General features: G+C 48.6%; 1 protein-coding gene across 3 annotated transcripts; it reads right to left on the bottom strand.

Moving 5' to 3' along the window:
- Window positions 1–804: 804 nt before the first annotated feature.
- On the bottom strand, window positions 805–15272 carry fam20b (FAM20B glycosaminoglycan xylosylkinase). 3 transcript variants are annotated; one of them, XM_015355876.2, is made up of 8 exons: window positions 15122–15272; window positions 5747–6233; window positions 4855–4941; window positions 4561–4670; window positions 4287–4458; window positions 3432–3623; window positions 2851–2910; window positions 805–1826 (listed from the first exon to the last, which is right to left on the bottom strand). In XM_015355876.2, the coding sequence occupies exons 2-8, from the start codon at window positions 6121–6123 to the stop codon at window positions 1595–1597; spliced, it is 1230 nt and encodes a 409-aa protein (XP_015211362.1). In that variant the 5' UTR covers window positions 6124–6233; window positions 15122–15272; the 3' UTR covers window positions 805–1594. The 3 variants fall into 3 exon arrangements, with proteins under 3 accessions (XP_015211362.1, XP_006635136.1, XP_015211360.1); XM_006635073.3 differs by lacking the exon at window positions 15122–15272 and adding an exon at window positions 14857–15027; XM_015355874.2 differs by lacking the exon at window positions 15122–15272 and adding an exon at window positions 14741–14844.
- Window positions 15273–15685: the final 413 nt, after the last annotated feature.

The following is a 15685-nucleotide window of genomic DNA, read 5'->3' on the forward strand; positions in this document are numbered from 1 at the left end:
ACCCAGCTGTGCTCCTCAGGGTCACTGTCCAGAAGGTTTAATAGGGCTCTTCAAATCTGTAGCCCTTTAGGACAAAAAAAAGGTTTCAACTTGAACCCATCAAGCAAACAACTAGTTCAATCAGATAAATAAAGCTCAACCAGAAACCCTCTTGCCTTCCAGGCCTGGAGTCGTTTCAGCTGAACACAGACTTACCTGCATCAGATCCTGCAGAGCCCCAGTCCAGTCTTACAGAAATTGGGAAAACATGAAAATTCGTGATAAATTAATCCAAGTACTTTGTGCAATTGAGGGCTAAAACCAAATGCCCCGATTTTGCTGCCCTATGATCTCTAAATTATCACCTGTTTGATCACAGATCAATAATTTCAAGTCTTTAGAACTTGGGGAGTTATTACCTTTAAAAATGTATCTGGGGCTTCAGGACTGGAAAATACACCTTGAAAAATGTTTTCTGTCTCACAAAGGCTGCACAGAGAGAGAAATATGAATAGTGCCAAGTTACCGTATTTTAAAATTGACCTATTAGGAAGTGATACCCGTCACCCTTGGCTGCTCAGCTCCGGGTCAGAAATGGAGACGGTCTTAGATGCTACTTCTTTATCAGCTGCACCGCAAAAGGTTGGCACCTAGGAAATGAAAGTCGAAGCTGGAGGTTCAGTCACACTTTCTTATGGCTCTTAATTTAGAAGCCGTGTTCTCGCTTTGTTCCTGGGGAGACCAGAGAGAGACTCCCTTTCACACACACTACACTTCCTCTCGCACCACGACAGAAAGGAAGTATAGGTCAGGTGTAGTAAATAAAAAAAAAGCAGCTAAACCTCATTTTTTAATGTAAAATCATCTCCACAATTACCCCCCCACCCCCAGTACAACCCTTCCTGGATTCCAGCAGCGTCCCAGTCCAGATAAACACCCCCCAGCTATACAGCACACCTAAACTCTGAATCCTCAGTTCTTTTACATAATATTATAATGACAATTCCCAGAATTATTTTCAACATTATTAACACATTGTCTATACACTTTTGCTCAGGGCAGGTTTCGACTGCGTTGGCCGCAGCGCTTGAGGTTTATTCACGCAGTAAGACAAACCCCACCCTCCGGCCCCAGTCCTCTTTCGCGCGCTTTTGGAAAGAGCCGTTTTAGTGTGCACAGTTCGCTGTCCCTTAGTGAGCCAGGGCTCCAAAGCACCGCAGGCCCCCCGCTACAGCCGGCAGCTCGATCCACAGTCCTGCCCGAGGCAAGTTCGGTGACGGCTTCCCCAGACAGAATCCCGAGACCGGTGGGCAAGGAGACCGCGCTCCTCTTCTGCTTCGTGTCCAGCGACGCCCGGCAACCCCAGCGCCTCACGCCCACCACTGGCGTAGACACTCGAAATGTCACTTAACAGTATGGAAGCTCCCGCTGTGGATCCAGCGATGCTGACCTTTGAAGCAGGGAAATTCCAAGCAGGTCCAGCAGCATGAAGGTAACCCCTGCGCCCCACTGCTCTAAACCGGATGGGGTGGGGAGGCCCAAAAGGCAGGGGCTACAGCGTCCCAGGACAGCGGCTGCTCCTTCCCCTGCCCCCCCCAGGCCCCTCTCCCGGTCCCTAGGGGTGCGGCAGGTTCATGCGGTCCTCGATGAGCGCGTTCTCGGCGCCCTGCGTCTCGATGCACTGCCGCACCGTCGCGAGGATGCTCTCCAGCCGGCGGTCCAGCGCGGTCACGTGCGCCTCGGCCAGCGCGGGGTACAGGGGGTCGTGAGCGGTGGCCGTGCGCAGGGCCGCGCTCAGAGCCCCGTTCCGCAGGAGGTTCAGCCTGTTCCAAGTGGACACACGGACCCTGGAGAGGAGAGAGCGGCCCAGGGGCGTTCATCAGGCCAAAAGCTAACGGACATGGAGGCGTACACTGCCTGTCCAGGAATCCCACAGCCCTCAACCGCCCTTCAAGTCCAGGGGAAAGACAAACAAGACCCGCATCATTTTTTGGTGCTGTATGTGGCTTTAGGATAAGAGAAGATCACTTTATTGGCCATATACAATTTCTTGCATTAGGAATTTGTCTTTTCACATACTACAGCTTGCTCTCCATGAGACACACAGACATGGAGAGAAGCTGGGGGTCAGAGCACAGGGTCAGCCATTTATACGGCACCCCTGGAGCAGCTGGGGTTAAGGGCCTTGCTCAGGGGCCCAATGGGGTAGGATTCCTCTGCTGGCTGCGGGATTTGAACTGGCAAACCTTCCAGCCACAGGCGCAGATCCTTAGCCACAGAGCCACCGCTCCGCCCATCAAAGCACAAACACACAGCACAGCCATCAGCTCTGAAGCACACTACAGACCTTCGCTCAGAGGGCAGCTAGAATTTGGAGTACCTATGATGGAGCGGCCCCAAGGCTCAGGAATTTCACAGGGTGGCAACGCCTGCGCCTGGCACCACTAGCCCTCCGCATGACTGTGGAGTCACAAGACGTCCTCCGTCTCTGTTTCTGCTGCGCTGTGTGAGCAGCTGCCAGACCCCAGGACATGTGTGATGATAATGACGCAATAGCAAAGGGTTTCAGGACGTGTTACTGTGCTTTCAAGTGTTGCTTTTTTCTTGGGGAAACGGTCTTTGTGCACAGCTTTGTGAGTTCTAAATAAGAAACTGCATTATCCTTTTACAAAGCTATGAGCTGTTAAAATAGCCAAGAAGAAACAGGAGAAACCTGAAATTTTCAATCGTGAGGCAAGTATATCCAGATTATTTACAGAGAAGTTGTAGGAGCCGAGTTCCCCAGAGTGGGAATGTCTACACTCGAGCAGACAGGCCTGGGAAACAGCACACGAACAGCACCGCAGAGCGGCCAGAGATGCAGATACTCACGTGCAGCACTGATACAGTGGAGCCAGAATACTCCTCTCGTCCAGGGCAGGGTTCCCGAAGCTGTCGAGCAAACACAGAAACACAGCTACACACACCATTCACATGGCAAACAATAGCTTGATCGAGCAAAACATGTCCATCGATTAATATTATATTCTAAAATGATGTTAGAGGAGCACTAGAGGTTTCATATAGATATATAATATTGCTACACCTCCTCCAAATTCCTGATTCAAGTCCTGTATTCACCAGGTCTCAAACAATTCAGCTAGAACAGCCACACCAAGACCACTCAGGATGAAAGAACAGTATGTTCAGTAACTGGGAGGTGAAATTACACATGCTGAAACAGGATTAAAAACAGGAGAGGTAATTAAATGAAAAAAGACACTGGCTGCTGTGACCAAGTCTGAACAAGAAAAATAAGGTTTCTCTTACTCTTCTGCACAGATCACTGCCAGTTAATTTGTTATGGGAGATTAGCACTGCTAGAGCAGACATCAGAAAAAAAACAGAACTGGCGCAGTTAATGCCAGAAACCATCTGCTTTATCCCCCAGGAAGTGGTCCGTTGCGTCGTACCTCTTGGCATTGTCCAGCAAGATGAGCATGCTGGCTCCACCGTCATCCTGGAAACTCTCGTAGTGATGGCGGTCGGCGTTTCCGATGAGGTAGTCGAAGATGGCCGTGTCGATGACATCCAGCAGCCGCGGGCCGGCATCGTAAGGCGCCATCTTCTTCACCGCCTCGCAGTAGCTCTCGTCATACTCCCACCTGGCGGGCGGAGCGTGGACAGGGCCGCATCAGGGTGCGGGCAGGGGCGGCGGGAACGTCGCTGTGCACCCCGGTCGGTAGGGGTACGTGGTAGACTGCTCTCGCACCGCACGCACACCCACCCACACCCCCATGGCTTCTATCAGCAGCTCACTCCCACCTGATGGATCCCACCTCCTCGATCCCTGCTCTCCCTCCTGTCGGACCGACTGGCTAAGGAAAGAGAACTCCCTTGTGCCTCTCTCACCGATTCAGATCACCACCACGCTACAGAGCACACAAGGAGCTCTGCACTCAGCATGAGCCACCATCCCCTACAGTCACTACTGCAGCGCTCCCCACACCTGGTGCAGGCTAACCCCCGATTCTTCTGCTGTTTAATCCTGCCAAATTATTGATCGCAGGCTAATGTCAGACAGTTTCATCTTTGGGGCCGATTTGCCTTCAGCTCTTTAAACTGGGTTCTGGAATGGATATATGCTTGGGACCGATTTCAGAACTGCTCTCATCCAGTTGCGTGGCCTAAAGCAGACCTCTTCAGAAGTGGAAAAGAAGTGCGTGTTGTGGCGTCATCCCTGCCCGTGTGGGTTCGTGGATCACCCGTTACAGCGTTCAGCCAGCTCCTCAACAGCGCCCCCCCCCTCCCCTCAGCCCCGCCCTCACCGTGCCAGCTTGCCCTCCCGGTAGGTGCGGCCCCAGGGGTGCCGGTGTTTCTGCAGCGGCCAGACGTCCGGCAGCCAGAGCGTGACCGAGCCCTCCATCACCTCGCCCTGGGCGCACGCCGGCTCGCTCTCGCGGCAGTAGTAGCACTTCCCGTAGAAGCACGTGTTGTTTCCTGAGAGAGGGGGAGGCAGAGGCATGACGGGGCACGCCTGTGGTCACTGGGTTCGGAGCTCTGGAGTGACTGCGGGCGCCCGGCTCCGAGGGAGAGACTCACCCTGCGTGAGGAAGGTGCTGAGCAGCTGCTCCGTGGCCACTGGCTTGACCTCCGTCCGCAGGTTCAGAAACCTGCCCACCACTAGGGGCGCCCTCCGGAAGCCTAGGATCCTGCAGAGAGACGGAGAGATGGGAGTATTGCCGGTCACAGGAAGACAAACAGAGCAGAGAGGCAGGCAGGAAGACAGGGGGAGGGAAAAGGTGAAAGGGACAGGTGGCGAGATAAGACAATGAAAAGCGAGATGTGCTCTACCATCCAAATCTATACCAGCACACCTGCACCAGGTGTCATTACCTGTCCAGGTGAAAGGCAGCCACCTCAGCATTGTGTCGGTCATACCCAGCATAGGGTTCCCCCTCTACCACATAGTCACGACCGTACCTGAAAGAAAAAGACTGTGGCTCACTGAACACAGCAACATCTCCATCCAAGAGCCAAAAAGCAATTCTTCAGTAAGACGCAGAATCAAGGGGCTGAGAACTCCTGTTTTCACCCCTATGAGCCGACAAGCACACCGTGATTTAGGTGCCTTTTTACCAGGAACATGCACAGGAAGATTAAAAAAAACACCCATCATCAATTTTTTTAGGATTCTGATGGGGAAAAAAAAAACAGATGATGTTGACTCCAGGCACGGCCTGAGAATGTATCCACCTGAGGAAGAAGGATGTAGCAGCAGGATATTGCGTTAATCTGAGTGATAATCCTACACACCCTTCAACTCAAATAAACAATCTTGGCACTGTGGGAGGGTGAAAACCGTACAGCAGGAGATTGACATACTATAAGATCGATCGTTTCCCTGGCAGTGGGTCAATCTAAACATGCTACGGGATGCGAATTTCAACCGGGCAGGACTCAGTGTGTACGATAAAATAAAACACTGTGCTCCTGTGGTATACACAATGTTCACCCATTATCTGCAAAGCACAATGCATCACAACAGGAGGTTACATTTCATACACAATAAAAATAATATTCAAAAAAGTGAGAAGTGTGATAAACACATTCCCATTCCCGTGCACTTGACATTTACTCGGCAGGATATTGTGCATAAAATTGCAATGTGCGAGGATCTAAGGGCGACTCGCTGACCTCAGGGTGGGACAGACTGCGGGAGTTATGGGAAGCGCCCCTTCTACACAAGAACAAGCGCCGCGCGGTGCTGGCGGCCCGCTGCCGTTACCTTTTGGGCTTGAAGACGACCTTCTGCCCGCCCTCCAGCACCAGCAGCGCCTTCAGCTGGGTGCCCTTGTACCCGACGTCGGCGCGCTCCACACGGGCGGTGGCCATGGCGCCGAGCACGGCCGCCAGCTCGGGCGTCTCCTCGGGGTAGACCTCCCGCGGCCCCACCCACTGCGCGGCCACCTCCCAGGGCGACTGCAGGGTGTGCGTGAGCTTGGCCCCCCGCGCCAGCCGCAGCCCCGCCTCCATGCGGCGGAAGGCGCGCAGGTCGCGGCGGCTGGTGGCCGACCCCTCCCCGCCGTCCAGCAGGAAGACCTTGGCTAGCCCCAGCAGGAGCAGCACCGCGCCCAGCACCACCACGCGCTGCTTCAGCTTCATGTCCGTCCGCCTGGCCTGGGATCGCCTTCCTCTCCCGCCCCCCTCCTCCTCTCTTCTACCCCTGCAGCGCAGGCATCGCTCAGGCCCTCTCTCTGCTCCACTCAGCACACCTGTGGAGGGATGATGGGAAAGAGACAAGTGCAGACAGTTGTCGTTATTCTAGTTGGCACTCCATATCGCCAAGCAAGTGCCTGTTCTCGGGCAGATGAAGTGTAGCTTCTGACTACAAATTATATTCATTTAAAAGTGAGTGAATGTTAATTCTCCTAGACATCCGGCTCACATGAAGTGACTGCTGTACCTTACACAATTAATTATGGGCATGTAATTGGTTGCTGGTTTTGATGTATTATGACCCCTTGCACAGGATATAAAACTGTGACCTGCATGTCTTTCACACGACTAATACAATATGCCTGTGCCGTCTCACTGTCACGGCCCTCTGAGTTCCTAGGGGGTTAAACACCCTGACGCCCAGGGATTATTACAGACACACACACTGCTCTGACAGGCTGTATCGCCCACTGTCAGCTGCAATGGCTTCATCGGAGAAAGGCGCAACCTTTCTTTAATCAGCATCACCAATGGAGTACAAATTACCCAGCATTAATTAGGTGTGATGAAAAGATGTTCACCTAATTAACTGAATTTGATCTAATTAAACTGTCTCTGCTGTTCCAGCCACCTGCTGTCGCTCATTACCTCTAACCCCAGGGCCAAGTGCAAAAGACACGGTGCTGTGTAATTGCCCGCTGTCCTGTCACATTCAGACACGCCTCTCAGCACATCAATACACAAACACACAACATTCCCTACAAACCACACAACTGGCTGGTTCTACAGGCACTCGCGATGCAGACCCAATTCCTCCTGCCATAGAGAGGGGCAGCCCGATTCACAGTTTGCAGAGAGGAATCGGGGTCTCCCTCCTCTCACGCACACAGAGCCCACATGGCCAGCCCCCTCGCTCTCGGCTTTCCACTGCAAAGGGGTGCCACTCCTCTAGTCTGAGAAACCCTCCTTCCCAGCCTGGCAGATCTCCACCTCTCTCTATCGGCTCAGGGAGGGAGACTAAAGGTTGTTTCCGAGCTGTAGATTCAGTGTTAAGGCTGGTTTAACTTCCAAAGGTTATGGGTCAGAGGGAGATGATGCAAAGATAGCTGGGGTTATCTGGATTTTTCTCTGCGGCTCAGAAGAGGTGGGGCTGGGTAGCACAGACCAGACAGGCAGGAAGAGAATGATAGAATGATTCATACCAGGTGGATCAAAGATTTTAAGGAGAGGCCAGGACTACCTTCTGATTCCGTTTCATGTGCCGTCAGTCACAGAAATGAATTTTAAAACAAAATCAACTCTTGTACATTGTTCTAGCTCCTAAAGGTTGTTTCTCAAGCTATTCATAAATTTTAAAAGGTGCCAGAAAATCTCCAAACAAGTGACAAAAGGCTCATTAAGAAAGTATTTAGGCTTATGGGTAAAATGTCCTCTACAACACTGCAGTGGAAGAAGGATTTTGACATGCAGGTTAAACATGAAGTAGAGAGAAGAGCCACAAGGGGGCAGTACTTTACACTGTCAGAGGGAAAGCCAGAAGTAAAGCTCTCTCAAGGATGGCAGCTCTCTTAATATTACCTGACCTTATCAGGCCTTTGAAGTTGATAGCATGTAACTGTGATAGTGCCAGGAGAGCTGTGCCAGGAGGCGACACTGAAACGGCTACACTGCACCCACAAACACACACAGCTACACCATACCCACAGAAGTCCAGTTCACATATACCCACGCCACATCGCCTTCTCAGTCCTCCCCCCCGTCTGAAGGGGCGAGTGCTCTCAGATCTGGAACTAATCAATCCTAATCCCCCTAATCCAGGCCTGACAGACAGGATGGCCTGAATCAGTCAATCTCTGTCTGCGGGAAATGTCAGTTAGTGATCAGTCACCGCTGCCATTACAAATAGAGAGAAACCCAGCCAGCTAGGAGAACACAATGACCAGCCTGTACTGCATGCATTACTGAGGTGCACAAGAGAACTACACTAACAAGGATTGTCTCCAGCCCCCCCGGGCACTGGCACGTTCTCCCTCCCTTCTTGGCATGTCCCTGTATGCCGGGCACCGGCTCAGGCCGTGCTCCTGCCTGCCAGTGCGGTTGGGCGGCAGGGCAGTTTGCTTCAGTGCTGGACCGCTGTGCACCTCTGCGCTTCCAGCAGCGCCTCCCCCGCCCCGCACGCATGGAAAGCTTTATCACTGCCCTGCTCTTTTCTTCCGGATCAGCTCCCAGATTCCCACTCCGGCTTACTGCAGAACAAACTCCAGGCAGAAGGAGGGGCACTCCTGAAAGAGACTCCTGCGCCTGACCCCGTCAGAAGAGGATGCCCCCCTCCTCACCCCTGTCTGGAGGCGGGCGGCCACGCTGGTAGCCGTTGGAGCTGACTTGGCACGGCCGGCCCGGATTCAGGCTGGCTGGGGCTCACTGCCGGTCCTGGGCCTGTGGCAGCAGGACCCTTCTCTCCCCCCCCTCTGCGCCAGACTCTCAGCTCTCTCCCGCTTCTCTCGGTCAGCCTCTCCTTGCCCGGTTTATGAGCAGAGCCTAGCACTGCTTATTTACCCCTTTTTTTTACTCATCCATGAAATATATCTGAAACCCAAATAATACCTTCCTGCAGTCATTCGGCACAAGAAGAATTCTTTCTTTAAAAAAAGAATCTCAGAATGTTTTAACATTTAAAAATGTCGTTCTCCTCCGGTTATGGCCGCAGAACATCAGTCTCCGCCTCCCCACTGTTTCTTTATTTCTCCGAGATGTCAGACTGCAACACTCCCTGTCCCTGCGGTGTCCCTGCGGGTCTGCAGTGGGCATGAGGCAGGGCTGGCTGGGCTTGCCCCTGCCCCTTCCCGAGCTCGTCTGCCTGAGGCAGGGTGCCACGTGGGCAAGTCGGCCATGAGCCGACAGCCAGGCAGCACACTCTGCGCTGAACTGCTGCTGCAAGTTAGCGTTCACGGACTGGAGAATCACCGTAGCTCTGAGAGCACACAGTCTGTCACTTCCCAAGGGCTCTCTCCACCTCTCCTTCACTCCCTCTGTCCTTCCTGCCTTCTCTTTTCCAGGCAGGTTGATGAGGATTAAAGTGCAAAAGCATCACTACACCTAAGGCCCAGACTGTGGATGGCAGGTCACCATGGCAACCGGCACCGAGGCCGACGGTGGTCTCCGGGGAAGGTCAGTCCTCGGGGGTGAAGGTGCTGGTGAAAGAGAGGGGGATGAGCGCCGACGAGAAAAGAGAAACGGAGTGGAAGGGAAGATGCAGTAAGGAGCGAAGAAGAGGCAGAGAAAAGACGGAGATGCAGTTCGACATGGAGATGGAGAAGAGGGGGAAGGGGAAGGTGGAGAGGATACAAAGAGAAACGCATTAAGTGCAGAGCAATGCCTTCAGTCACTAGGGATTTCACTGGGACTCCGTTTAAAACAGCACTGCCTTCCATCACATCAGAGGCGTCATGCAATAGAAGACTTACAGCAGAAAGGTCAATGTGCAATTCAGGGCTGCCTTAGAAGTCCAGTCGAAAAGTTACACTACAGCAGGTAGCTGAAGGAATGGTGCAGAAGCCATGATTATAAATATACGCCACATACTGCTATAGAACAGCAGCACATTCACAACTTGGTCAGAAGGTAAGAGAAGGTACCTGCGTGAAGACTAATCTAAATAAAAATACCCTTTCTCTGTACGAGCCATCTGCTACATTCCATTATGGGGGAAATATTACTAATATGCATGATAACCAGGAGTGCCCACTGTTGCTACAATTGTGCCCAACATGATAAACAAGGCATTACTAGTGCATTAGACATTTTTAAGATGACATCCCTTGATATAAATTCTGTGCTTTTAAACTATATATACCACCACAATAATGAGAAAATGCAAACAATACATCAATATGAATCTTCTGTGGAGTGTAGCTCTTGCGCATAAATTATATGTACGTCTTAAGAAAACACAACAGTCCACATTATCCGCCAAGATCTTATTGGTACATACAGTCAAAAGTTTGAGTACACCAGCTTGAAAACAGGTTTTTCTGAATTATCTGTGACCAAAGAACCGGAGAATACATTCATTAGAGTCACAATTCTGTGAAACCGGTGACTAACTGCCCCTGAAATACAGGGCTCAATGCAAGCTGAGCTCAATGCAGCTAGAAGTCCAGATGTTTCAACATCAACTGTTCAGAGGAGGTTGCGTGAAGCTGGCCTCAAAGGTCCAGTTTCTGTGTTTTTTGGCCCAGGCAAGACTCTTCCTCTTATTCTGCACTCTTAACAGTGTGTTCTTTGCAGCAAATCTTCCTGGTAGGCCAGTCGCCGGTTTCGCAGACTTGCGACACTAATGAACATATTCTCTGATTCTGAGGTTTCTTTTGGACTGCCTGAACTTTTTCCGGTCCTCACAAGTGCCAGTTTCTTCATATCATTTGATAGTCTTTGCCACAGCAATTACTGACACTTGCAAAGTTCTTGCAATTTGTCATAAAGATTGAGCTTCATTTCTTAAAGTGATTATACACTGTCTTTTGTCCTTGCTTAACTGAGCAAACTTTGCCATGTTCATTCAGGAATTACAAACTTTTGCCCATGCTCCCTATATTTATAGTAATCATGAACCCTCACCTGTTTACCAATAATTGGTGACAAAGGTAATTTAAGTAACATTCTAGTTAACTGTGAGAACATCTAACAAAGAATTTTAAACTTCTTTTACTGTTCTAACACCATGTTATACACATTTCTGATGTTTAACTAACCTGGGCTTCAGACTGAAATCTGCTTGCTGTGGGTGTTTATTTTATTGAAAATGAAAAATTAACATTTTCAATGCAGTTCACTTAAGATTATAAGTACACATATCACGTACTTTAATCTGAAGTGTTTACAGACAAGTATATGCAGATTAAAGCACAGATAATCATGAAAAACCTGGTTTCAAGGAGGTGTACTGTTGACTGGTACTGTATGATGTTATTTACTCTTTAAACAGTGTGCAGATAGGCTTGTTCCTTGTTTGAATTAATGCTACTCTTTGGGATAACAAAATACTGAGTTCAATCTACGTGATGTCATAACTCCAGGGGCAAGCAGTTTCACATTGCACTTGTGTTGCTCTTCCTAAAACAAGAGCAGATCATCAAGCTTGTTAGGAAGTTACAAGTTAATTTATCTCAAAACCTCATTCAGACACTTCTTGAAAGAAGCCATGTCATTGTCATCAACAACACGGCTGTGTAGCCTGTTCCACACTCACAAGTGCCTCCTGCTCTGAGCTTTAAAAGCGCTTCCAAGCAGCATCCACTCGTGTTTCATTGTTCCTTTAGAGAAACGCCCCTGGATTAAGTCTCTTTAAGGATTTAAAATATTTTTTTCAAGTCCCCTTTCAAGTCAACTTGTTCCTTCAGCTTGTCAGAGTAGGAGAGTCCCTGGTTTCTCTTCGCTGGATGGATTCCAGAGCAACAATATATTTTCTATTACGTGATCACCAATATTGTACACAAGATTCTAAATGAGGCCATTTTAGGGTGGAACACAATTTTAACATAAGATCCGTCAATTTAAACTTTTCCAATTGATGCTAGCCTTAATGCCATTTTAATCCTCTTGTATCTTATTTTACCTGCAAAACTGTTCCAATATTTACACGAAGGACTACACAAGTTTTCTACACTGTAAGTCTCCCTGGATAGGGTGTTTGTTCAGTAAATGCATAAATACACAAAGCAGCATTCCCAACTGTGCACCTCCCTGTTAGGAGAAAGTGTAATTAACAAGCTGCTGGTGTGTTGAGGACTTTCTTTGGTCTTTTCTCCTGATCTCTTTCACGTCTGCAGCCTGGCAGACGCTGAGATTTCCGATTTAACCCCAGCGAGCAGGTCGTGTTGTTTCCCCTGTGGACTCTGCAAGGTTGGTTACATGTCAGAAAGTCTTCATTAGCTGCTGCTCACGTTAATGCACTTTCATCAGGGCTTGTCAAGTCATTTTTATGTAGCAGATCTCACTACAGCTAACGTTTCACCAAAACGTATGCAATGGAGTCTGAATTTCTAGTCAAACGTGAACTTGTTCAAATTGCTAAAGGGAGTCAGATGACCGCTAATTATCAAAGACCTAAATGTGGGCGATTTCTGCCTTAATCCGAGAGGAAGAAGATGAATCAGCACAAAAGCCTAAACCGTTTGTATTGCAGTTGCTTGTTCATATTTCCTTTTCGATATTTTGCGACGTGCATTTCAGCTACATGCTCTGCATTACTTACACTTGTTAACATTAGGTTTGATTTGCACAGCTTCTTAACATTTTTTAATTTCGTTTACTTCCCCCGCATCACCTTCCAATAGATATGAGCAATTTTGCATGTGTGTGAAGTCTATTTTGGAGATCAACGTACTGTAGACTAATAATCTTAAATCATGGTTTGAATACTGCTAGAATGAGGCTCAGACCATTTGCAAGCTGGTATCACGTTTTTAAATGAGTGTACTGGTAAGAAGTATGTTACCTTCAACTGTTTTTCTTGACTATGTATCAGCACTGTGACGTTTGCTCCCTTAACTTGGTTTCTGACCATTAATGCTCATATGGACTGTATCCTGAATTAGAACATTTCACCTTTTACATTGCGGCAACATTTCAAGATAAGAACGTAAGACACCTGAAGTACACCGAGTCTAAGCCTCATTACCTACGTATGTGCTATTACAGCCCTAGAGACTCAGATGGGGAGAGCACGGAGCTGATCCAGCCAGGCTCAAGAGCTCGACTCCTATCTGGTCCCAGGTCACCCTGAGTCACTGGCTGTCTGCATGAAGCCGCGCTTTGACATCCATCCACCCTGTTGCCTGAGCGAGTTAGGGGAATGCGAACCTGTTTTCTCCCACGTTTTTGCATTGAGGTTTGACTGCATTTTCACTCTGAAAACCCCCCTATCTTGGATTCTGAAACTCTTGTGCTGTAAAATGTCTGGCCTCTACCACAGTCTGACTGTGCGATGCACAATGAGGTGGTATTCAGAGAGAAAAGGCACCGTATACAATGACAGGACAACAATGGCACATTTAGGTGGGGCACCCTGTCATTGCATTCAAACTTATTACAAATTAACATATCTGATGTAGATCAGGAAACGTTCCTGTGCCTTAGCATACCCTAAATGTCTCTTGAAAGCACAGCGCTCCGTGTAATCTATTGGAGGCTAATATACTGCTGTAAATCAGGGCCAGCTGAATTAAGAACAGCAGTCTGCCTTCTCCATGCCTAGTTATAGCCTATTCGCCACTCCTGCGTGCTCCATACCTCCATGACTGTAATGTATGAAAAGACAGCCCCTTTTTAAATGTTACACATGAGAAAAACACACATTCAGACGCTCTATAATAATAATCTTTACTGGGTATTCCACCTTACTGAAGTTTTCATGGCCCAGCATACATCTGAAAATAGATTTCGTTAACCTCGTTCTTAAAAAGCAGTCTTGTGATGACGACCCTGAACAGACGATTTTTCATAATAAAAGTTTTAAACGAAAACAAAACGCCAGAATTTTAACATTTTCCCTTTAGCGATATATAATTATACCTATATACTATTCACCATATATTTTTTGTAGTTCGTGGTCTTCTAAATCCTTGCTATCTCCCCTTGTGTACTGAGCAATATACAGTAAAAAAAGGATATTTTCTCTAGCCTACAGGATGATATTACAAGTGATCGCCAAGCTCGGCCGTTGCCTTCTACCCCTTTAAGATTTACCTCATCATCACCTCCGTGCGAATGTAAAAAGGAGCCACGCAGGCAGGAAGGTATATTCCATAAAATCTCATCCTCACAATCCAGCCTTTCATTTGCCCTCCAGACCTACTGTGCAACACACAAAGTCTTAAAAAAAATCCGGCTGCCAAGACGCGCAGAGGCCTACCGCCAGTCACAACACTCGAACTTTCCTGTCGCCTGGTACCGACTGCGAAGTCCGAAGCTCGGCTGTGGCCCAGTTCGCGTCCCGACCTACAGTCTATCCATCTCTATAGCTAGTGTATTTGTTTCTAGTGTTCATAAATCTCAGTGCTCTCCAATATCGTTTATGGTGCCCGATAGTTATCATTACACACAGGCATAATAAAAGGAATATAAAGGGCAAAGAGTTTGAATAAGAAAATCAGCATTTGTTTATTTACGCGTATTTTTGCGAGCGTCAAAGGATTTTCCTAATGCCTTACATAGTGCCTCTAAGTACAGCATTCAGTCACACTACGTACTGTAGCATTTAGGAGCCGCTTTAACCAAATAGCAAGGAATTTGTAGCTACCGACCCCAAAGCGTGCTTTATACAACTCAATCTCCTGTCGTAGCTTTCCACAGACCGACTGTGCAAAGAAACCGTAACTACATGTGGGGAATTATGACATTCGTGCCTCCTGACGACCGTCTGCCAGTTGCTTTTCTGCACCACTCGAGATTTCGTGACTCGTTCGTTATTTTGTTATTGCATCCCTTTACCTTATTTTTACAGCAGGTAAAATATATATATATAATTTCCAGTTTTGAGATATAACAAGAAAAGCACACATACCCCACTGCAATGCCTTTGTATCATCACGAACCACTGAAACTGTGTTCTTTCACGGCCAATTTACCCGATTGCTGCACGGTGGCCGGAGTCCGATTGCTCTCTCAGTTCACACCTACCTATGTTGCTCTCAGGGAGAGTGGTCCGAGATAGCCAGTGCCTCCGCGTTGCCGATTTTGCGATTTAACACGCTACAGACTCCAGCGCTTGTTTTCTTCCTTCCTGCCGTCTCTCTCCCCCTGTACCCCCAGCTCTACACTTCCTCATGCGGCCCGGCTCCACGCCTCCCCTTCTCTTAAAGTGACACGTGTGCTACCGCTCCAAGCCTGCGACTGCCGCCCGGGCGCTGAGAGGAGGGAGAATTAAAAATACGGCGCTCCGTACCTCTGAAGGAAGACTCTTCTTCTGTCTCTAGGATCTGGCGATCTTAAAGATCTGATGGTAGTCTCCATCCAAAAAAAAATGCTATAGATTTCTCTTATACCGTATTATCCTTATCCTTTTCATATTTGACCATTCTGCAGAGAAAGGTGATTTTCCACCTCTTTTAAAATGTGTCTGATCAGATTCATGTAAATTGAGTGATGCTGCTATCACGTCTGCCTCTGAGAAGCCAGCCAATCCAGTCTCAGGTTTGTAACACAGCAGCCCACACTGAGCTTTAAAGTTTCCCATTCGTGCTGGTTGCTCCAGTCCCTCCGATCCACAGTACCAGCGATTCGGAAGGTTTCGTTGTTCTACACCATTGCTTAGACTTACATTTGGCAGGCTGCTTTAATCAACAAAATAGGAGATAGTTCCCCCGTCATTTTATCCAAAACCTTAACCTGGCAAATGGAAATGTAAATTTTACTCTTTCCTGTCTGATTCTATCAAAGGAAGAGCCACGTTAAAAAAGGCAGAGGCAGGACAGTGGCTGTTCGAGATGCACAGAATTGGACACTTCAA

Source organism: Lepisosteus oculatus, chromosome 9, assembly GCF_040954835.1.
Source record: "Lepisosteus oculatus isolate fLepOcu1 chromosome 9, fLepOcu1.hap2, whole genome shotgun sequence".
NCBI classification, from domain to species: domain Eukaryota; kingdom Metazoa; phylum Chordata; class Actinopteri; order Semionotiformes; family Lepisosteidae; genus Lepisosteus; species Lepisosteus oculatus.

What these genes read in the sequence shown, in the direction of transcription:
- fam20b (XM_015355876.2), bottom strand. Translation starts at nt 6,123, where the DNA reads ATGAAGCTGAAGCAGCGCGTGGTGGTGCTGGGCGCGGTGCTGCTCCTG. An exon ending in CGGGAGGGCAAGCTGGCACG is followed by an intron (nt 3,624 to 4,286) that starts GTGAGGGCGGGG and finishes TCCGCCCGCCAG; the next exon opens with GTGGGAGTATGACGAGAGCT. An exon ending in CCACTGTATCAGTGCTGCAC is followed by an intron (nt 1,827 to 2,850) that starts GTGAGTATCTGC and finishes TCTCCTCTCCAG; the next exon opens with GGTCCGTGTGTCCACTTGGA.